General features: G+C 43.4%; 1 protein-coding gene across 1 annotated transcript in view; it reads right to left on the minus strand.

Annotated features, from left to right (window-relative positions):
- The window catches only part of LOC8041106 (lachesin), a 150135-nt gene that overhangs the window by 117564 nt on the left and 7612 nt on the right, over nucleotides 1-24959 (minus strand). Inside the window, exon 2 of the mRNA XM_029989206.4 lies at nucleotides 22489-22575. Within this exon, the coding sequence (XP_029845066.4) occupies nucleotides 22489-22575 (87 nt within the window). The remainder of the gene's footprint in view (nucleotides 1-22488; nucleotides 22576-24959) is intronic.

Consider the following 24959-nt stretch of genomic DNA (forward strand, 5'->3'; position numbering starts at 1 on the left):
GCTGTCGGCATCTGGTACTACAAAGGGTGGCATCACCCTAAACAGAGGGACATTGAGGCACCCTAGGTCAAGCGTGTATAACGTGTATTTCTTGTGTTTGCCACCGTCGTGTTTGCCCTTCTAAAAGGGACGAGATATACGGTTTGGTCCATCAATCGCGATGAGTTGCAATTGGTGTCATGCCGACAAAATTAGACTAGCTTCGGGTAAAACTGGGTTCACGCTACTCATACCACCATACTAAAGGAAGTCTGCAAACACGAGTTACTGCAATATCCGTGATTCGAATGCCGCGTATCAAGTTTCTCTTTGAACTCATTGCCATGCGGCATTCGAAGCACGGATCTCGCGGTGACTCGCGTTCGAATCTGTATTCAGCCTGTCTTTTTGGATGACGTATAGACAGTGGCAAGCATGGCGTCTCACTGGTGCCCCGCGCGTGCAAACGCGTGCAGCGTGCGTGTGCACGCAACTTTGACAAGCCTGCAATCGCGCGTGCTTGCCCGCACGAGCAGAGATATGGCGTCGGTCAGATGCCTTGATGATTGCCATCGTCTAGGCACCTTTTCGACAAAGGCGCAGCCATCTTGAATGTCGTCACTTCTGGTATGCGGTAAGAAAACATCGTTTTGATCTCTTCACACCGCTGGAAGGTGTTTACGAAAAATGCGTGATCCTTACGCATTCTCGTTTCGCCTCACCCATATTTTCACGCATATTCCAGGTTGAAATATCTTATTATTTTTTTGTCCCGCATACGAGATACGGAACCCACGGGACTGAGAACGACAGGAAGCAGAAAACGTCTGTGACTCCGACTTAATACTCTTCCGAGGAGCCGATTGTTCGCAACTAAATTTCCTGTAATAGAGCTGATGCGTACAAAAGATTGCGTACAGACCGGAAACTGTTAGCGCGAACAAGCGATCACCAGTTTTCTGTGTTTTTCTCTTAGAACCGAAAGGTTGTCATCAAAGATGTCATGGGTATAGAAAGAACTCATTTAGGGCTCTAAGGCAAAGGGCAAAATTGTGTGCCCACTAATACTTTTTCCTAATAAAATGCAAAAAACGCCGATGTCGTGTTCGCGCTAACAGTGTCGCGGTGTGTACAATATGTATGCTTGAAATGTTTGCGAGTGATGTTTGTTTCTTGGTGGTCTGATCTGTACGACACCATTGACGAGACTAGGGGGGAAAAAACCTCGAAGAGTGATAAAAACGTTGATGTTTCTTTAAATAGTAATCTCGCCTTTTCCAGTCCCAAAACGTTTCTGGCAAATGGTGCGAAGATGTAAGGTATATGAGGTATTCACTGGTGGCCATAGCTGTGTGCGCGACTGCTGAGCGCCTGCTGATGGCGAGCTTCCTGTGCTGAGTGTTTCGAGCTACCACGGGTCGTTTTTTATAGCCTTTTTTGACCTCCGGAGCCACGCTTAATTCTGCTAAACGTATCATAACTGAACGCGATAATTCAGCGCATGGGAACCAAGGATTGATGTAATTATACGTAAGTTCAATTTTTTTTTTCCGGTAAATGTAGAACGTTACAGATTTGATTTACACACTTGCCTTATTTTTTCCGGGGGACTGCTTTGCTGCACGGAATGCAGTATTCCGATGCAACAAATCATGAAAGAACTCGGACATATACGAATCCCGACCGAAATGTGGAACAATGTCGCAGTTGAGTACATGCGCCCGCATGGCCAACTAAAAACAGACACGTACACGTGCCCATATCGACTTCGCGCGTACATATACAGACAGAGTGGACAAAGAAGGACACCGGGCAAAAATATATTTATGGAGTGCGTTTCATCCGATTCGCAGAGCATAGCGGCACGTTCGGCGTCGCCAAAAAGGACGGCATGATTTTTTTTTTTGCCCTGCATTTGATCAACGACGAAAAACCGAAACCAAAACACCTAAGCTAAAAAAAAACACACAGAAAATAAATATATAAGGGTGTAGTGCATTTACGAAGCGGAACGAAACTCGAATACCAAAGCAGTCCCGGAATTTCGCGTAATTTTTGTTTTGTTTAATTTTCATATAAAGTTTTTTTTATGCGTTTCGAATTTTTTGAATGTCCCTGTACATATTCGGTGCTTTTTATGTTGTTTTTTCTTGTTGTTTGCCACGTCCACGGCTATCTGTATACGTGCCTTTTTTTTTTTTTTTCATATAAACGAGTTTTTGTTTTCGACCACGAACTATTTCCAACATTTAGTCTCTATAGGGGCTGACAATGTAAGAACGGCACGGAGGCGCTTCAGCATTTTGGTAAACGCGGGACTGTAAAAACAAGGGGAGAACAAAACAAGGACAAGGGTGGAAACACAACTGACACCGAAAAGTTTCAAAACTCGTCTGTTTTAGTTGTGTTTCCGTCCTTATCCCTTTTTCCCCCAGTCTCGGGTTAACCAAAATGCTGAATATTCACCAGCTAGCCTGAACCTTAACCATTGCTTTATTAGAAAAGCTTCAGTTGATGCTTTTATTTTCGCCGTCAGCTCGAGGTCGAGCGTGCATCCGAAGCACGACGGAAGGCGTGGGTGCGTGCTGAAGACCGCTGTTTCGAAAGGCACGTCCTGCCGCACTAATTCTTCCAGCGATATGTCTACGACTCGCTGTACCTGTCGTGTACAACTCTCATCATCACCCAGGCTCCTATTTACGTAGCATTTGCTTAATATTAGCAACGGCAAATATGATTACATAAATCGAGATTTTTTTTTTGTAAGCCATCAAATCAATATTGCAATACTGAAAAAAGGCGTTCATCTAGGAGGCTCTGTTACCGCTCAGTGCCATATTACGTAAACAAAAAAAAAAAAAACCGACCCAATAAATTTTGATTTTTACGCGTTTCTCGTATCTAAATTATGTTGATTTCCGACTAAACCCCTATGGAAATCGCTTAAAAATATATACAACAATATCGGTTGCATATAATCAAAGAGTATAAGAATAAATACATTCCTACTCAACGGCAGTAATGAGACACTGCGACGTCAGTCTCCTTTTTTAGAGCGCAGCTCTTAGGGGCCCGTTCCCGGCTTGAGCGGCGTCGCCGTCGGCGTCGGCGTCGCCGTCGCCGTCGGCGTCGGCGTCGGCGTAACCGCAACCCTCGTAACCCTCGTGAGGGTTACGAGGGTTACGAGGGTTAATCTCATGAGGGTTACCCTCACGAGGATCACGAGGGCCACGAGGGTAACTAACCCTCGTAACCCTCGTAACCCTCACGAGGGTTACGAGGGTTACGAGGGTTACAAGGGTTAGTTACCCTTGTAACCCTCGTGAGGGTTACAAGGGTAACTAACCCTCGCGAGGGTTACTTACCCTTGTAACCCTCACGAGGGTTACGAGGGTTAGTAACCCTCGTGAAGGTAACCCTCGTGAAGGTAACCCTTTTGAGGGTTACGAGGGTTAGTAACCCTCGTGAGGGTAACCTTCACGAGGGTTACCCTCACGAGGGTCACGAGGGTTATGAGAGTTACCCTCACGAGGGTTACTCACCCTCGTAACCCTCACGAGGGTTACGAGGGTTAGTTAGCCTCACGAGGGTCACGAGGGTTATGAGAGTTACCCTTACGAGGGTCACGAGAGTTACCCTCACGAGGGTCACGAGAGTTGCCCTCACAAGGGTTACTAGGGTTACCCTCACGAGGGTCACGATGGTTACCCAGGTCGTGACCCCCCCTGGGGTCACGTGACCTGGGGATACCCCCCGAGGTCACGTGACCCCCCGTTGACGTCATAGGCACTGATGACGTCGTCAGTGACGTCACTGATGACGTCACCGGCATCCGCATCGTCATCATCACTGATGACGTCATTAGTGACGTCACTGATGACGTCACCGGCATCCGCATCGTCATCATCATCACTGATGGCGTCATCAGTGACGCTACTGATGAGGTCATCGGTATCGTCACGTGGCCCCAGGTCACGTGACCCCCCGACGTCACGTGACGCCCCAAGGTCACGTGACTCCCACAAGGTCACGTGACCCACAAGGTCACGTGACCCCCAAGGTCACGTGACCCCCCCGCCCCCCGAGGTCACTTGACCCACCCCCCAGTACCCTTCCCTCCTCCTCCTCAAGAGCTGCGCTCTAATTCGGCGTTACAGGGAGTTGTAAACGGCTTTCATTTTTTTTTTTTCAGACCATACCATCATAGCGTACAATATTCGAGAGGAAATGTGTGAAGCGAGCGTCCCGACTTTCGAAACAATCTCAGTCAAAGATATTTACACCATTAATATTGGTAAAATCACGGCCCAGTAGGCGTCACGTATCTTCGTCGCTTCGGCAAGCGACGAACATACGTAGCACTTCGGCAAGCGAGACAAAGCGAGCGCCATGGGTAGAAAAGGCTGAAAAGGCTGTACTGCTCATAAGCGGAGTCACCGTTTCTGCACTACGTTGTAAGGACTAGCCTAGCCACGTGCTCGCACAGCAGTCTGTGTGTGCATGGGGGAGGGGAGGGGGGTGCGCAACACTCTGGAAAGTAAGGTAGAGTTGGCAACGTCACAGAAAAGTAGTTCAGGCCGAGTGTAGCTTCGCTATTCTTCCAGAAACAAAAACACTGTGATATTTTATACGTTTGCCTCCACCGGAGCATTGAGTGGGGATATTTGTTCAATGCGAGTGTATAATATTACTTTAGAGAGTCCCAAGATTCTCAAGGACAGTACTCTAGAGAACCGTATCGCCCCTCTCCCCTAAATGTATAAAAAAAAGAACAAGAACAGGAGGACGTGGTTTGTTTTATTTTTGTTTTCTATGGGTACACACGACTCTGCGGCAAATAAAACCCTGAAGGCATCCGCATAAAATGGAATGCCTTTGAACACCGAGAGAGGACCCACGCAATTCAATGTATTCAATGCTCCAAAAGATACAGCTGCTGGATCCCGGCATTTAAATTGGCGTCGGTGAACGTAGACAACAACAAAAGACAAAAATGCGGAGCAAAAAAATAAAAAACTGAAACCTAAAAAAAAAAAAAAAAATAGCCCTTTCTGTAGTTCGTTTTTTTTTTTTTTAACTTTCAAAAGAAAGTACTGCCACATACTGGAACCACTTTAAAAATATCAATTGCAGAAACGCGCATTCTACAATATAGCTTCTCACAGCCGTGTCGCAAAGTCATTTTTTTCGAGATCAAATTCCGGCACGAATAAAGCATATTTCTGCCATAAAATTGTTCTTTAGCGATTTATTTTGTATTTACTTTTCAGTTGAGTTCGGCACGAACGCAAGGAAGACTGATTGAGCGACGCAGCGACCTCTCCAGTTCTTGCGCCTCCATGCGGCTTGCAACATCCATCTCGAAGTCAGGTTTTTCTAGTGACGTCTTTGGTGCCCGACAAACTAAAGCAATGTACATGTACTTTGATTACGAAACGACCACACGGAGATGAGTTAACGACACGCCATTTCTACGAATGACTACTCCCTTGGAACAAACTTAACTTGTCAAAGAGCGAAATCAGCGGCCCTTAACAAACGCACAAAGAGGAGAGTGTAACCCAAGTTGTTGGAGAAGAAGGAGAACACTACCCTGCACATGGTTGAAAAAAACCCGAGACTGCGGGTCGTTTACCCGCAGTCTCGGGTTTTTTTCAACCATGTGCAATGTACACCAGCTCGTTTGCGCCCTTACTTTTTGTACACTACCCTCTTGGCCCGGACGCCCTTTTTGTGTGTCCGGCCGGCTTTTCCCCTGCTTTTCCGGCCTTTTTCTCTCTCCCGCCCGTGACTCTGACAGCACGGCGCGCAACTAGTGAGATGCGGTACAGTCACGTGTTTCCCTCTGACGCGCTGATTGGCTGACTGGGATCTTAGGCTTCGCCGTTTGCCAAGTTACACGGCAAGACAGAGTGTAGAGGAAGGATTGCTCCATATGAACGGTCACGCATTACTTCGCAGACCCTCAGTATACTTAAGTTGAGTTCATCCCTGACGCGGGTGTCCCGGTACAGGCGCGCTTCAATAACTTGCCACTCGTCTCAAAAGCAGTCGTTTATTAGACGACCCGCTCCTTAAAACTAGCAGGCAAAAATCAGACTGACCGACTCTTGCGTAAGGAAGCAACCTAAATATAAAGGTAAAGCCTCCGCGTATATCTTCGCCTTGTGCAGTGGCTAGTTATTTTCATTTTATTATTTTTTATTTTTTTTTTATCGAAAGGTTTGTTGTTTTAAAGATTCGAGGTGCACATGTGTTCTTGCAACACATAAAATTTTCGAAGCGTCAAAGTTTGATCGCTCGGGGTTGTGCGGCTTCGCAATCCGAGACTTTGCCGCAACGTAACGATCGCGCGAAACATCAAAGTGCTTCAGCGTCGAGTGTCGCAAGCCTGAAACGCAATACGCCAAGCGCGCTCGTCATATAAAAAAATATCAAGGACAAATAAATAATCCGCCGCGATAGCACCTAGAACAAACGACACAAGGTGTGCGAGACGCTCGTTAACGAGGAGGCCGCGGACCGGGGGGGGGGGGGGGGGGGGGGGGGGGGGGGGGGGGGCTGACGTTCGTTATTAATAAAGCTGCAATTACAAAACTTGATACAGTTGCAACTTGGAGTTTCGTTTCCAACTAGGCGAGGGTTAACCCTAGGGAAAGGGTAACGAGAAAAATATTAGTCTTTATTTCTGCGTAACTCGATATTGTATGTATTGCGTTCTAAAACCTGCCATTGTAAACAGCTCAACTACACTCTAAAAAAGCCCGTGTGTCTGCTTTCCCGGACAACACTCGGAGAGTCAATCACCGCAACTAACGGAGGCAGATCAGCGAATGGCGATACCGAAACATACGTTTAGACCAAAAAACGCAGTCTGAGTTGTGACATTAAGCAATGCAAGCGTGACGTTTTGCATTGCTTAATGTCACAACTCAGACTGCGTTTTTTGGTCTAAACATTTGTTTCGGCAACGTCATTCGCTGAGCTGCCTTCGTAAGTTGCGGTGATTGGCTCTCCGAGTATTGTGCGGGAAAACAGACGCACGGGCATTTTTTTAGAGTGTAAAGTTTACTACAATAAAAAAAAAGAAAGTTTTCCCCTGCGAATAGAGGTCTTGAATGGAAGAGAAAACATCCGATTCACTAGAACCTCAAATTTTAGATTTGCTTTTTATTTTTTATTTTGTCGTTATGTCGGAGTAAACAATTGAGTTTCTGTCTGGGCTGAGACTCCTCAAACGCGTCGAAGCGTAGCGGTGCGTGCAGCGCGACTGGAGTGCGCCCTCTTTTTTTGGAAGTTTCGAGACACCCGGACAACCCAGACTCGTCACAAAAATACACGCCGACGAAACGTTCCACGAAATAATAAACCCAATAAAAAAAAAATGAAGAGTACCAAGGGTAAAATTACGCTCAAGCTATACACGCCTTGTCGGGATAAAAGTACCCGTAAAAGAGAGTATTTCACTCGACGACATTCCTGTGGGTTGAATCCCCTTTGGAATTTAAACCGCATCTCTAGCTTCGAGATCCCTTCTGGGGAGTGAAGTGTCCTACACATACCCAGCGTCAAAAAGAAAAAAAAAATATAGAGAAGTATTGGGAAAGTCCTGCTGCTGACAGGATAAAAGCGTTAAGCATCCCTTCACTCCATCTCGAAAACACGCGTCGAAGCAGTCGAAGTAAAAATTAACGACGCGGCAGACCGAGGCTATATTCATTAAACGATTAAACTACTAAAGAAAATACTATGACTGAGGCGATCTGTGGTTAAATTAAATCAACGGTACCATAATGAATAAAAAAAACATGTTATCAATTTGCAGGGGAGAAGTGATGTAGTATGTGAGTAACCGGAAATCACACAGCGACTATAAACAGCTCTGCTCTTCTGCTATGTAAAATATCCTCTTGATTTTTTGTTCTCTTCCGAAATTAGAGGACAGTGAAGACGTATATAGTGGGAGAAGGGGGCTAATTAATTATTAAATGTTAATGATCCGTTCGACTCGGTAAGTAGGTTTCTCTTTTTTACCAGTGTGTTTTTAGACCCAAAGAAAGAGGAGGACATAGCGCCGCTTAAGGATAGTGAAAAATAATTAGGTGTCAAATCTTACTGTTATATTTCCAATAAGTTACCATGAATATATCGGATCATTACTGGGAATTTGGTTGGAGCGGAGGGTTTTAATGTTGCATGAAAGTCAAGACACGCGATTTACTCAGTTGCCATGCAGTCATTGTTTCGGATAGACGTTCCAATGAGGTACGACGAATGAAGAGAGCAAAACTCTTGTGCTCACACTTTTCATTTCGTTTACTTTTCATCTTCTCAAAAGACTGAGGTGGTATCTAGTAAATATATACTTTAAATTCTGAAAAAAATCGTTTGACATGGTTTGGGCTACTGCGCATAAAACCAAATCCAGAAGAAAGAAAAGAAGTCAAGTGATAAGAGGAATAGATAATAAAAAGCCTTTCCGGTGTCCTGATTCACACATAATTCAATTTTAAGTTCTGTAAATGGTGATGAAAAGAAATTTTAATATAGTGTTATGTTAACCTCATTTACATCAACGAATGAATAAACAGCATCCTATTGAGAGAGTTCTAAAGGAAATATGTAAACTCATAGGATACCCATACTACACATCAATTACCTTCACTTAGCTGGGGTAGGTAAGGCGCAAGCACTAAGCGCACGTGTACAAAGGGTCGCGCAATGTCGGGTTCAGCTTCTAGAGTCCATACGAAATAAAACGATTTCTAGGTACTGAGAATTTTGTACGGTTTAGTCATGGGAACAGGCAACTCGGTGCTTTGTACATTTTTTCCGTGGTGACTTTCTTTGGTGGTTTTTACCACTGCTTTTTAATTGATAAAAATATTGTTTTAATGATTGTTGTATATAGTTTGCGCCCCTGCAAGTTCTACGCTATTATTTCGAGTGTTTTTGTTTGACATTGCTGTATACTATCATCATGTGCTTATGCTAAAAATAACGTAGAACTTCATTGTTTCTTTTTGTTTCGCGCGGAGGGATGCATTAGAATCGGGTTTTGTATGTGTGTGCCCTGCCAGGGCTTGAAAAAACAAACTGCAGTATTTCAAACATGCGAACTTTCTTGAACATTAACGCCTCAGTGCATACCTTAAAATGTGAATTTCAACTGAACAAACATCGCAATATTCCTTGCGAATATTTAAGATGAAAGTCATAAAATACCAATAAGCAGTAATTGGGCTCTTTGACAAGTATAGTTTTTATACGTCGGGACCGGAACTTAAGAAAAGTTCCGGTCCCGACGGAATTCCAAATGCGTTCTTAAAAAGGTACAGTGAATGGGTTGCTAAGTATCTTACTTTAATTTATCAATCATCCTTAAATGAAGGTCACGTGCCTAAAGCCTGGAAGACTGCCAGAATGATACCTCTTCATAAAGGCGGTTCGGAGAGTTGTGTAGAACATTTCCGCCCCATATCTCTTATTGGTACATGCTCCAAACTCCTCGAACACATCGTTTCTAAACATATGTTGACTTTTCTAGATGGCCATAATATACTGTATGAATATCAACACGGTTTCCGCAAAGGTCTGTCTACGACCACACAACTTGTTGAAACCGTGCATGATCTTGCTCAATCTATTAACAACCGAAGTCAAACTGATGTAATATTCTTGGACTTCACAAAAGCATTCGACAAAGTGTCTCATCCTAAATTGTTGCTTAAAATTGATACCATATTTAAGAACCCCATAACTACAAATTGGTTCTCTTCCTATCTTTCTTCGAAAGTTCAGTTTGTCGAGTCTGGAGAATATAAGTCTAGCTTTGCACCTGTCCTTTCGGGAGTTCCACAGGGTAGTGTACTGGGACCACTATTATTGTTAATATTTATAGATGACCTCCGCTTTGGGATTTCTGTTTCAATGAAGTTGTTTGCCGACGACTGTGCATTATACAATAACATTGAAACCCAACAAGATCAAATCGAACTAAGCAATAACCCTAGCAAAAGTAAACAATGGTGCGATGAGTGGCAGATGGAGTTAAATCCTTCGAAAACGGTATTGATGACAGTTACACGAAAAAAGACATTTTTAACTTATGATTATTTTTTATATGACACTAAACTCATCCGTTTGGATGAACACAAATACTTAGGATTAGCATTCACGAGTGACTTACGATGGAACACTCACATTGAAAAAGTCTCCTCAAAAGCTAACAAGGCACTCTGGTACCTTAGAAGAAACATAGCTAGCGCCACACCAGAAATAAAAAAAAAATATAGCGTATAAAACATTGGTGAGACCAGTTCTCGAATATACGAAAATTGTTTGGGACCGATATACAAAAACCAATAATACTAAACTCGAAAGGCTTCAGCGGCTTGCAGCTAGATTCATCTTTAGTAAATATAGCCGCACAGATTCCCCACTGAACTACGCTGCCGTGCCGAGCTCCCAGCTCTAGAATTAAGAACAAAGTGTGAATGTATAAAGTTTTTGTTCTTAATTTTTTTTATGATTTAATTTACATAAAAAAATCTAATTACATGGACATACGCATGGGTGAATCCACAAGGCACCGTCATTCTATGTACATAAGAGAGCCGTCTGTTAGAAACAATTGGTTCAAGTATAGTTTCTTTGCTAGAGCAATTACGGAGTGGAATGCTCTGCCAAGTGGCACTGTCACCCTAACCTCAATTATTGAGTTTGTTAAAAACGTCGAGAGCTTAGTACTTTGTCACGCGTCGTAAATGTTGATTAAACACGATGCCTATCTAGTGTTCTACTCTTACCCTCAGAGTCCATTCCCAACATTTTTTTTCACTTGTTGTGTTGGCGTCAATCTTTATAAGTACTTGAGCACTTCGATTGCCGTATCATTGCCTGTCTAGTCGGCAAGTCATATAATAGCAGCACCTTTTTTTCTTTTTCCGTGCTTTTTGTCGCAGCAGGTATTAGTAATCTCTGCCGCCGTTCTTTTTTTTTTCTTTTTTCTTATTGTGCATTGTTGTGTGCATGTATATGATTTACTGCAGTGTATTACCCACTCCTGTAAAAGCCCTGTCTAGGGCTGACAGTATCAATAAATGATTAAATAAATAAATAAATAAATTCCACGCCTAATTTGATTGTCCTATATTAACAAAATTATTAATTTTTGCTTTCCTTAAAAATATATCGTAATCTTCCCGATGACTGTAATTACCTGGGTAAAATAGAACGCTAATCATTTTGATTTTTGACGTTTCTTCGAAAACTTTTTATTCGACCGATTGCCCCAGGAAGCTCGTCATGTAAACAGACTAATACATACCTGGAAAAAAAAACATATTTTTGGGAGGGGGGGGGGGGGGGAGGTGGGAGAACCAAACTATTCCATCATTTCCTTTCTGACTCACCACTGCTTGACTCGATCAAGAACTGAAGCCCATCTTTGGCTCATCGTGCGAGACTCCAAGCCAAGTAGCGAAGGGCGCACGTATACCCTCTCAAGGAAATCGGCAACCGCTATCAACTCGCTCTAGCCAACCGAGTCGAAGGAAGAACAGGCGCCCCGACAAGACATCCCCAAAATACGCTTCTTCTTCACCGCAGTGTTCTCAAGCAAGACGGGGACGCACAACCACCCTACTATGTGCGGTACCCTTTTTTTTTTTTTTTTTTCGTGTATGAGCTACGTGCTTATATCTGATCTTTTGTGTTTATAGGATGTATGCAAGGCTCTTATCTCTCCGGGGATACCTTCTCCGCGTGGTGCCTTGTTCGTTCCGAGAAATTCCTCTTTCGCTTCGGCTTTTCTGCCCTACCTTCTTCAGTCTCCCTTCTTTTTCCCCTCTCGTTTCCTTCGAAGCTTTGTTGCTGTCGAAGTTCGTGTTGAGAGAGTGCATTTTCCCACGGTACTTCCAATTTGCGCTTCGACTCGGAAGAAAACGGATAGGCTCACGACCACTCTCCAGAAAAGAATACACGATCTCACCATGAGTTGCGCGACGCCACCGCTACAGCGGTGCATTGTGGTACCCGTAGTTCTCCCCAGTTTTCCGGCCGCGTCAGCGCGCATTGTACGCCCGGCGTTTGGAAATTTTGGGGTAAGAACGAGACTTCTAGCCGGGTGTTTACTCATAACTTTCAATGGGTGGCTTCACCTGTTGTATGCCGCACGGCACTACAATAACAGCACCAGGCAAAAAGGCCTCGGAGATTATGTCTGCCCGAAAGAAGGCAGCACGGCAAAGAAATGTAAACAGAGCCGGACAGAGCGGCAGAAAAAATAGCGTTTTACGATTTGTTTCGCGATTTGCTTTATAATTTATATCCACCTATTGCACATCAGCTAAAAAGTGTAAGATTATATACTGCACGAGACATAGGGCATGCCGAAGTGTTCCGTACTTTGGAATATCTCTGAGCATTCGCTCCGTAGCGGTCTTTTAGTTGGTATATATGAAATGGGACCTCCGCACTGCTTTGCTGAGGCCGTTTTTAATACACTTTTTTCTCGATGTATTTTGGTGGTTATAACTGTCACTGCGAGGACATGTTTCAAGCACAACTGTGCTTCAAAAGATCACACAATCACTAATAAAAACAACAGCGATTCCCGATATGCATCACTTGAAATAAAAAAAATAAAAAATTGGAAAAGAGTTTTTTTCTTTTTTCATGCAAAACGTGAAACACTACATAATGCAATTTATAAGTGCAGCACTTGCCGCTAAAAATATAGTAAACGAACTTCACTTATTTTGTGGTGGTCTATTATGCTGGCGTTACTGATCCATTCTGCATTAACACCACCCGAGACCGCAGATAAAAGCTTCCACCGTCGGGCGAGTGTCAGCGTTCGGAGCTTGCGAAAACAAAATAAAACTGAATTGAAACTCTGCAAGAAAACTCATCCCCATCCCGATTTTTCAGGTATCTTACATGATTGCTTCTTTTTGATAGATGACAATTGTTACGGCGCGTCAGGCATAGCCTTCCTGTACATAATGTCTTCTCTGTGTACAGGCTTCTCCCCGCAGTTCATCTGTACCCTGTCGCACAGGCTGTCAACCAGAATGAAACAACGTTTAACCAAGAATGTCTGTTTAACTCCTCTTAATTCATTGTTGATTATATGTTATGCACAAGACTGAGCACTACCAAGCTCAGTTTTTCACCAACACATTCGATGCTGTTCTGTGATGCTACACCAAGCCCATGGTTCCTCGAACTTTATTGTTCTTTGCCATTCAACTAGATGTTCAGTTTCCAAATTAATTGAGACGTTCGATCGGCCGGAATGCTCAAGTAATGGCGTCGTTCTCTTTTCTTTTTTCACGCGGCCTTAGTGTGATTATTGTGTTGACGGCAGTGTGCTCACGCATTCACGAAGACGGTGAAGCAGACGACAAAGCGATAGCGATAAAACGACTGGAACTGCTTTTTCCGCGCTTGCTGACAAACTAAGGCATCACAAACTACACAATCTTATGAAGTACAGACACACGAGAGAATTAAGCTGATACCGGGGCGTCCGAAACAATAATCTAGGATAATGTACGCGCAGCCCTATGCAGCCGGGAAGGGATGACTACAAGTAGCATGGCGGCGGCAACACTTCCGGAATGCGCGCGCCTGCGCAGTTCACTTGGTGACATCGATCTATTGGACTCCAGGCGAGGATAGGTGAGGATGAAACGGTGAGGCCTAATTGTTACCACGGAAGAGGCGAGGCGTTCCCAAAGGATAAAATTCGCAAGTATTAATTTGCGTAAATGATCGACAAGCCAATACTATTTGAAAACACACAAATTAAAAAAAAAAAACTGACTTGTAAAAAAAAAAATCGCCGGTATCTTTTTGTGTTTAGACAAACAAACTGCAGATACACTCTACTGCACGCAGGCCATTCGCAGTCACACTGAACGCTGACCATGCCCTTGTGTGACGTCACTTGTCACGTGAGACCATGAAGGTTGGTAGAGATATTTCACCGCTGAATCGAGCGGAGAACTTTTCTAGCCACAACCTACTGACACCGGACTGGTACGTAACGCGCTTCAAGTGAGACGTTACATGGATCTAGTTCCTCTTTTTTGGTAACAATGTAATGACGTAGTTTTTTTTTTAAGAAAAGGAACGAGTAACGTATATTCGTTACTTTTTGACCAAGTAACAAGTAACTGTATTTAGTTGCTTCTGGAGGGAAGGATGTACGAAACAAGTGCTCAATCTAGTTACCACCCCCCGCTAGTGCCAGCAATTTGCACGACGGGAAAGGCTACTTGAACCATTAAAGGACGTGCACGAGATATGTCAGTATAGCCGCAGCATCCCCTGAATGAACTCGTTACACAATATTAAAGGCGGCTACCACTTCGTAAAAAAAAACAAAAAAAACGACACATTCAGAGTAGCGAAAAAAGACTGAAAGCGTTTCTTTCAAGCCGCGGTAACGCGTTCTTTTTATATAGCTGTAACAAGTAACGTACACTGTACTTTTGGACTGGGTACCAAGCAACGCGGTATTAAGTTAATTCATTTCAGGAGCGTGTACACAACTGCGTGATACTCACCCAGGCATCTGCTCCGAAACGTCGCCAGTAAAGGCCACCACAGTCAAATAAATTCCGGTCTCATAACATTTGAGCCTTCGGCTTTGCGTTCCAAAGCCCGGATGTGACTTCAAGCAACTTTTGAGTCACCTGGCAGCGCACATGAGGCAACACGAAGAAACACAAACGCTATCAAGTGAAACGAGTTTTTTTTTGGTTGCTCGTTTTTATTATATGAGGACAAAAAAGAAACTTAATAGAGTCATGAAAACAAGTGAGCAACTTGAATCTTCCTTTTTGTTTGTTGTTTGCGTATCCACACGGAAACGTAGCCGCACGCGAAGTAGTGTTATACTATAGTTTAAACCACAGTGGTTTATTCTTGTTTTTAATCATTCCTAGTTCATTTTTGTACGCTTCCAGAACAGACGCAGCACTTTCATCATTCTAATCAATAACGTCGAATATCCCAATTCATGACATGATGGGTAACCTTCTAGCCGGTTGCAGGCAAATAATTTATTAACGCTCTCCATTTAAAGAAAATGTTTCACCGCGCCAGCCATATACTTCCCCTTGTCGTCATAACGCAGCAGCGCTTGGAAAAAAACTTTGTTCAGCAGCTTAGGGCGCGCCTAGTAACATAATATTATACAAATATGTTTGCAGCGAGTTTTCCGATTTTTACGATGAACTATACGCGCGGAAATGTAAAATAATCTTGAAGAATTGTTTTTTTTTTTATTCGCGGCACTTTTTTGCAACAGTGTGCGAATGTAGCGATTGTATATTTTGTCGAGATGCTCAATAATGTGCGCGCTAGCTCAAGCGATTATACTTCGTGTCATCATGAGTCGGGGCGCAATGAGTTTAGAAAACGTGAGGTATAAGGCACAATCTTAAGGCGCATAGTCATAACGCATATGCCTGAGCTTTATTAATGTACCTGGTGATAATATACGCTCGGATCAATTCCGAATGCCGTGTGACGGTGTGCTTTTGACACTGCGTGATTGGCTTTTTTGGCGCGTAGGGTTGACTGCGCTCTGACTTTAAGGTGAAACGAAGTTTACGTTTGCTGCTTCCACCGATGCTTTCCATCCAGCGCCGTTTGTCTATTCTCGTTTGCTTTCCGCTAATCCCTTTCCCTTCACGGTACGTCGAAACAGCATGTCACTGTTCAACTTTTTTTCGCGCTGGTTTCTATGAGGCGACGTACAAATGCTGGTTTCCCAAACATCAAAGCGGTACGCGGTGTGATGTGTGATCGATTGACACCGTCACCCCCAACAAGCTGTAGTATTTGGCTTTTGTTGCCTTTTTTTGTTTTATGAAACTAATAACTGAAGGTTGCCAGCCAAAACCCAGCCTTCAAAGCCTGGTGCATTCAGGTGTGAAACGTAGTGTTCCTGTCAAGTCTCGTCGTAGAAATCGATCGCGCGGTAATTCACATATTCAATTATTGCCATTTCTTGTGACAATTAGCGGCATTGAACAGTCACCCTTCTATGTGCCGTGCGATGTAGCGCAAGTACATTCGTTGCTACGCGACGAAGGCTCAATCAGCAGCAAGTTTCACTCTTTTCGCTTCAGCATACGGTCGATGAGGCGCGGCAGAAAACGTACTGCGCTATTGACAGCAGAGATACTAGAAACCGACACATAACGCGCGTGAGCAAAGCTTCTCAAATTCTTGATTTAGGGCTGTCTACAGTTCTTAGGATTTAACTGGTATCGTCTGGTACATAAGGGTATAAACTTTGGCTCAACGCTTAATAATTTGCCTGGCCAGAACTTAAAACAAAAAGAAACTAACCAAATAATATTCACTTGTTAAACTGTACTTAAAAGAGTTATATCCCGATAACAAACTTACTACTGACTGGCAGTTTGCAGATGACTTCGTAACACGGAAGTGATAATATAATGTTCAAGATTCTACATCCAAGACACATATTAAAAACACGTATATTTTTTCAAAAATACTTGGAGGTTTCGCTCGGAGATCAGTGTCTGACAACGATTTATATACAAGAAGACCCTTCGCCGTATGCTTTACATGTTTTCCATTTTTATATTAAAATATATACGAAAACAGAAATAATCGAATGATTAAATATTCACGGCATAATTGGATTACCAAATCAATTATTGAACGCGTGTAAAACAAATACCGAATCGCATTGAAGTCAATAGAAGTGAGCACGAATGGTGCGTCTGCAGTTACGAATTCGCGGGCGGATCCGCGCAGGCGGAAAGCGGATTTTGTACCCGGGGTGGCGAAACCGCCTCGTCGCTGGTGGTGAATCTGGGTCGGTCCGGGACCCATATCCAGATTTTCCGCCAGCGCGAGTCGATCTCGTCGCCCGGCTTCAAAATCCGCTTTCCGCCTGCGCGAAACCGCTCACGAACCCGGCCGCGAATCCGCGAGTGTAAACGCGCCGCGAGGCCTCGATACCTGATTTTGTAGCGCGAGTTTTTGTCGCTCTCTCGGCAGAACACTACGAGAAGCACATTCTAAAAACTCGTAATCCACGCGAGAGTAAATGGAACAATTCAAGACCCACTTTTACCCTCTTGTCTAGACTTGAGGACTAGGATCTTAGCTGAGCCCCGTCTATATGCGCTAGAGGGCTCATACAAAAACATCCACATCTGAGTCTATTGCGACACTTCGGAAGCCGAGATGCCAGAACGACAACCTCCGTTCGTCGATACCGAGCCGGGATTCAAATCAACACCAGCCAGCATCTGTTGTCCTTCTTGTTTTATTCACCGCTCTAATGGCAGTACCAAGTCTACACCTATCTTCTTTATTTTTTCTTCCTTTCCCTGACGTCGCATCTATAGCAAAAGCTGACATCAAAGTCATCAGGGACAATTAGCAGAGGCGGGTCATTTGATGAATTTGCTGAGAGATGAAACCTCGCGGACTCAACGTACTTCATTCATTACGGAAACTAGTATAGACGCAGGAAGAAAAATCAATGAAACACGAAGCTGTACATTGCTAGAAGACGCACATTCAACCATAGAGTTTGATAAACTATATATAAATTTAAAAAAAAACACCGAAATGTGATACTTTAAGATAAGAACGACACCTAAAACAGAAAGAGAGAAAGGAAAGAGAGAGAGAGAGAGAGAGAGAAAGACCACTTATACAATAAAACACCACCGCACCCAAATATATATAAATTGTACCTCGAATTTCGATTAGGAATTTTCGCTCTTGCGCCTGCCATTGATTGAACAGCCGGCACCACTGTAGTCTGCTCTGATCGATTATTGACAAATGTCAAAATATTTTATACGTATTTTTACCGCTACTGCGTATTTTTCTTGGGAATGGTTTCTTCGAGATTTGATAATTTTACAAGTTCCCTTTTCTGAGTTTTTACCCTCCCCACTTTAGATTCCTCCACACAGGCTTTTTCCAAAGAATCCGTTGTGTTGTTTACATTCGAAAACTAGAAGGTGATGAAGGCACACCCCTCCCCTCCCCCCCCTCCCCGCCTTTTCCTTTACTTTTTTTTTTTTTTGCCCAAGGCTGCTACAACTCTCCCCCCCCCCCTTTTTTTTTCCCATCTTGTTTTCCTTCATATATATTTTTCTGTCTACCTCCCTTTCTTACTCTGTCTCCATCATGACGCGTGAAATGACAGATGCTGTTTGAAGCCCCGGACTTTGTCCAAAAACAGCAGTGTAGAATTTTCTGGGAGTACTTCTCCAATCTAAAACTCCTTGTCGAATTTCCAACTTGATTCTTTTTTCTTCCTTTTTTGTGTGTGCGCGTGCGTGCGTACAAGCGTGCGCGTGTGTTTGTGCGTGTGTGTGTTTGTTTACCCTCCGTTTGAGGATATTTTCTTTTTCCCTTTTCACTACCTCGCCCCATTCACCTTTCTTAACTTCCTTGCTCTTTTTTTTCATTTCGTCAGTGTCTGTTTTGCAAGATGAGATGTGCGGTATTACTTCTCGGTGACATGGCTCGAGCACTTTTATTTACTTCTTCAGCAGTGGACATACGCGTTCGGATGAAGAGTACCACAGAAGGTGTGCTTCCAAGCGTATCTTTGTTTTCTGAAATCGAATAGTTTGTTTTGATGCCCCAGGTTTAGAACGGATAGAGGTGCTTGTTAAAGAGGGTACTGCGTCATAAACATTGTTGTTTCTTAGGGACAATATGCTAATTCCGCCGGGAGATTTTTTTTTTAACTGAACAAATGTATGCGAATTGTCCACTGAGATACGTTTTCTAAAATTTAGTATAAGCCACTAAAAACCACAAGCAATAAAGTTTTTTTTTATGTCAGTGTAAATTTGGATAATCAGCAAACTTCCTTTAGAGGGATCAATTCGTGCACGTTGGGAATACAAAAAAAAAAGAATTTGTAAACGAGGCTATGACAATCGGCGTTCAAATGTTCGGTTGGCCTCTTTTCAATTCCGCTGTACCTTACAAGATGCCGCACTTCAGTAAAATGAACACTGCTATATAGAACAAAATAACGACTCAAAGAAACGTGATGTATTTAAAGCGCATTTAAATACGTGCTAATTACCTAATCAAAATCAGCCAACTCAAAAAAAAAAATCTTTCGAGATGTTTACGTTTTGCGATGCGTGAAGGAGCCTTTATAACATATGATGTGAATATTTTAACATGCGGTTCAATAGTAGCTATGCATATGTAGTGAGCACTGATCTCTACTATGGGGTACTGGATGGCGCTTAGCAGCTCTCGAAGCCGGACACGGGTAAAGTCACCGGAAGTGAAATTCTCTTCAAGGAAGTCGGGCGTATGCTGGGGCTTCTTATTACATTGCGTTAATGCTTCGGATCACGCTTTTTTACTTTTTTTCTTTTTAGCGCGAGTTGTTATTAATTCCAATTAGCGGTAAACCCCGAATATTATGCATTTTATGTGAGACATGCACATTTGATCTATGAAAACCTTCAAAATATTTCAGACATTTAATTAATGCCCAGAAAACGTCTCAGGTCTGCATGTGCTATAATTGGACAACAAAACTGCTTTCTGGGAACAAATAAAAAAAAAAATTGTACGTCTTGGACGTTGTTGGTACTAACGTTCGGAAGAGTTATGAAAGCCTGTCCAATATTAACTTCTGGGATATGCCGCTTATTTCCGGTGGCGCCATAAATATATGTTTAATCCACCATCCAGCCCACCTGGTGGAGATCAGTGAGAGTAGCGTTGAAACATAGGTTGGAAAGCCGCTGTCAACATATTCGTGGTTAGAAGCTCGCTAGGGGCGCTTCTGTTTTCCTCACCATATCGGTACCCTACCAAAAAACCCAGTATAACTTTTCGCTATCGGAATTATAGAACTGGAAATGTGTCTGGATTTTATCTTGATTTCGTTTTTCAAAGATTATTTCTTTGTTTTCAATATGAATTTTGGATTTCCAGAAACAGATTTCCAGATCCATAACCGAGATAGCGAAAAGTTTAATTGGTTTTACAGCAGGGTAGTTCACGCGCTATCCACGCGGTTATGTTCTCAATATTAATGGGCATAGAAGCTTGACATTGCACGTGCTTGCATCATCAGAGGAAGTCGGAGTATCCTCACTCTGGGTTTTGAAAAAAGATCGGCGAGGCGGCGGGGCCCGAACTTCTCGCCACGAATTAAGACGACAAACAATTGGTTGCACATTGTTGAAGGAAAACACCCAAAGACAGGGACAGAAAAAATATATGCTAACAGGCAACGGCGTACTTTCCATTGAATTTGTATTTTGAAAACAAACAATCGAAACATAAAAAAAAAAACATAGGCGCTGCGCTAAACTAGTAAAGATGGAAAGGCTACGCCCCGGAATGCAAAAGTTGCTCTTTGCGGATATACGCAAAATAATTATCAGACCACGCTATACCTCGTTTCAACTTAACTGTGAGCGTTGACAAAGCTACATGTTGTATATCACTCCGCGCGTCGACTGCACAAAGGAGTTTAGGAAAACATTTCCATCTGATACGGGGAGTATCGACGGTATCGTCTGCAACACGATTAAAAATACCATTTCGTGTCGTGGATTGAAATCCCTGTTCGGTACGGTGACTTCTGGGCTTCGGGGACGGTCATCGCACTGATGCAGTCCGGCAGGGAAGGCCGCACAGGGCCGGAACACGGAAGTTGGTAACGTTCGGTGCCCAAACCCTTGCTTTCTGCAGCGGTGCCCTCCGGAGTCAACGGCAAAAGCGGGTTGAGCTCACGACCTCTTTGGGTCGACTGTTGCCCTCCCTCCGAATTCGAACAAAGAAGCACGCTAGCTCCTGAAAACGCATAACAGCAACAAAAGCAAACCGCGTCCCTCCGATCGCACTGGAGCACTCGTTTTCTCGTTGCTCCACTGACATTGCATGATTTTGCCTCTCATCTTTGTTTCGACGAACGATTTTGATCCATTTTTCATCAGAGAGCGTGTCGCGCCGTGAGCAAATCAACTTTTCGTCGATTTTCCAACGCCTGTCAGCTGCAATGTTTGTTGAACTTTGCGGTATGATTTGAGAATTCCGACGAGGTCTAGAGTACACATTCATCACGATTTGTGGCGCCTGACGCCCAAGTGTACCTTTCTTCTTCTTGCGTTGTGTGTGGAAATTAGGAAACGAGACAACCAAAGGATATTCTCAAGTAACTGGGCGGGAAAAGTGCCGAACTACAAGCATACGATTCGGCCACTGAGAACATAAAATCACGCGAAAACAAAAGTGTAGTAAGCGACGCGTTGCCAAAAAGTAATCATTTTTTGTCGAATTATATTGATTACTACATTATTAAAAACGTGGAACGTCATTTATCGTATTTATTTTTAATAATTAGTTTTCATCAGGACCTTTCAAGAAAGTTTGAAATGTTCGTACACGAACAAACTATTTATAAAATTTTAGTGTTGCGGATTACTTTGTGCGGCATACGAACGGATTTTGGAAGTTGTGAACTGTCCCCCAGCCTTAGGCGGCGCTCGGAGATAAGCTGAAACGAAGAATAGCAAAAGGGCGCACACAGACATCATTGCCATGAAATATGACAAAGACAGCTTCACGATATTCGTGCGCATTTCCTTGTTGTTACTTTGCTCACCACTTTTAACCCCTTTAAAATCTAGTTTGCATTCTAGCGTTCACAATGTGCTGCGAATTGGCAGTACATTGTGATCACATCTTCGATAGCGCTGCGTCCCTTTGCTAGCGCTTCCTGTTATGGGATATGTGGATATTCTTAGTGAGCAGGTCATGCGTTATGGGGCGTAGCCTTTCTCAATTTATTGCTTTTTGAGCATATGTTTTATGTTTCTTGTCGTTTCGCTCGTGTGTTTTCAAAATAACCATTCAGTTAAAAGTTGGCCGTTTAATATTAGCATCTATTAATGCGAAAGCATTAACTTTCCCATGGAGCGGAACCGGTGGCGTCTGTAACCACGAAAAACGCGAAAGAAATTCCCAGTGAAACGGCTCCTAGATAGCCACTGGCTCGGACGCGTCATAGTTCCAAGGAACGCCACCCCACGGAGGAGCCCTCTTCATGGCGCTCCGGCCCGCATACAAGCCAGGAAGGAGCACGCTCGGCAGTCGCTCTCGAGTCATCGCCGCCAGGAGGGCAAGGGGAAAGGGGGCTACGGTTGTTTTTGCTCCTCTCGACGCCGAAGAACATAGCGGCGCTTGAGGCATTTATATCATCGGTGGCCGCAACCTCGGCAGTAGCAAAACGTGGCCGTCTACGCCACTACACCGCAGACGAACCAAGGGAGTGGAAGAACGACATTGATGCTTTCGCATTCACAACTCATAAGAAGTGTTTAGGTGTCCTCGGAATGTTTTCTTCTGTCCTTTTTTTTAGGCGTTTTCCTCCAAGACTGTCAATATAGTTCACTCGCGTATACTAGTAGTTTGCGTATGAGTGTGTACAATGGCGAGCGTACGCACCATCGAAGACAAGCTGCCGGTGCGCGACGTCGTTTCTCCTCTCGTTCTCCGGATATCCGCTGGTGTGAGAGGTGGCGCTCCGGTCACCTGCGATGTAAAAGTAGAAAGACCATGAATAAAGGATACCTCGAAGAGAAAGAGCTGAGGAGAATACTCTAATAATTTGCATCGTCAATCTTCGTCAGAGTGCTGAAATTATGAGCGAGCCTAGATTTCATTGTGTGGAACTACAGTAACAGACCAGAGGCTATTTCTAACTTCACGCAACGGTATTGTTTCTACTTAGCCCTAAAGTGCATGTATTAAAGCATAAGAGAGCGTAGACAACTAAGATTTTCTTCTTATCATTAGGCAGTCCATGAGATCACTGAAGTTGAGAGCACCTTTCAGCAAGAACCAGTGTTGTACACGTTCCTCAAAAAAAGGAACGAAAGCTCGTTCCTCCTTCCTTCTGATTTTTGGAACGCGTTCCCGTTACAAGTTCCATCTGTGAAAAAGGAACTCGTTCCCGTTACAGCGTAGAAAATGGAACGTATCGTTACCTATACGTTACATTTGTATTTTGCTAATTACCATATTTAGTTAAATCAAGCAAAGATTGTTTTCTTTTTTACCTATCCCATCAATATGCAATATACGATACGAGTTTGTATGTCTCGATGGAAGGGCACCAGAAGAAGAAAACAAGCGGAAGCAGGGTTTTATTTGTTGATATATTCAAGTTAAAAATCTCAGCTTTTAACCATACTCATTTTTGTAGAGGACAATTGAGACGAGCCAAATGTAACCACATTGCACGAGCGTTATACAACAACCTCGAACGTTTCAATTTAACAAAGTCCCTTGTTAGAACTTAACAACAGTTGCTTCTCGATGTTGCTGTCCGCAAGACGAGCAAGTACAAGAGCGGGTAGGGATTTTTGAAAGTCAGTCTTGCAAACTACAAATACTTCTTTGTGAAGGTTGGATTTGTTGTTCAGTTTGAAGGCAGGGGACAAGAGAAGAAATAAAGGTTATTTTTTTGTGTTTTTTTTTTTTTTAAGTGACCAATGTTTGGGATACAGGGTGCGTTACATGTCTGGCAACCTCTGATCTTGTAACTGTAGGTCTCGTTAGGGAAGTTCAGAAATGGCTGTAGTTGGCCTTAGATTTCTGGGTGTTGGTATATGAGGATTCGTGAAACCAAAAAAGTAGCCGAGTTTGAAATGACCCCCTTTGTCTTTTCCTACGACTAAAAGTTTAGCTTTTTGAGTCGCAGTTTCGGGCACTCAAAAAAGAATCAATGTCCACCAGCTCTCCTGCACCCGAAACTATATGCAAGCGAGGACCACACAAAATTATCCATAAGATTAGCAGCCAAAAAGTTAACGAGATCCTGCACTTCGTAAAGATATTGTTTTTGTACTGTCAAAATTTTCCTGTTTTAAATAAAATAAAAATGACCCCACTGGACGAAAAAAGGAACGCCGTTACTCTTTCCGTTCCAGTAAAAATGTAACGCGTTCCCGTTCCAGTTTCAGCGATGCAAAATGGAACGGCGGCGTTCCTTCGTTCCTCCTAAAAGGAACGCGTTCCAGGAACGCCGTTCCTTGGAACGCCGTTCCGTACAACGCTGGCAAGAACCAGGAGTGAGTAGCAAGGCAGAAAAACGCCACACTTATTCACCGCACTCTGCCCTATCTGACTTGTCAACGACTGTAAGAAATAATTACTTAAAACGAATGAATGAATAGATGGAAGAATAAATAGATTTCTAATGACAGTAGTCTTACTATTGAGCGCCAACTTCCGTCACCTAGCCTAAAACTTTAAAAACCGCCTACATTTTATCGTAAAACCTGTTAAGCGAAGTTTTGCACTACTAAACGAAAACACCCATTTAAGGCGCTGTAAGGTATAAATAAAATAGAGAGACGGTTTACGTAGCTGTCCAAGTTTCCAACAAGATATAATTCCCTACAATCCGTCGCTTTACCAACCATTTGTATCATTACTCCGTTTTAAGCTGCAACCTCTTTTTTACCCTCAATATTAAACAATATTGGTGCCTTCTCGACATTAACGCGAAAGCGTTCGGGTGCTCCTGTCGCAGAAAATCCGGCGTCCGCCGCGGCCAAAAATTTCCATCATGCAACGTGCGAAGTCACTTGTGCCAGACGTGACGTCACGCGTGGCTGCTCGTGTTCCGTTATATGATTTACACGCTATATCTTGATGGGTAACTTTTCCCGCCAAATGTAATGAAAACTTTTCTCGCCAAATTTAGCGGAAAATTTTACCGCCAAATTTGGCGGAACATTTTCCCGCCGCAATTAGCGGATAGATAAGGTCATGACGTCAGAGTCACGTGTGATGTCGCGTGAGACGTGACGCTAGCGACTAGACCACATGTACGCGCTTGCGTGGCTTGGCAACGATCACTCGTTTATATGAGAAGGCCTAAGAACGGGACCTGATAACGCTATCGCGTT

This window comes from Ixodes scapularis, unplaced genomic scaffold, assembly GCF_016920785.2.
Source record: "Ixodes scapularis isolate PalLabHiFi unplaced genomic scaffold, ASM1692078v2 PGA_scaffold11__112_contigs__length_91849675, whole genome shotgun sequence".
NCBI classification, from domain to species: domain Eukaryota; kingdom Metazoa; phylum Arthropoda; class Arachnida; order Ixodida; family Ixodidae; genus Ixodes; species Ixodes scapularis.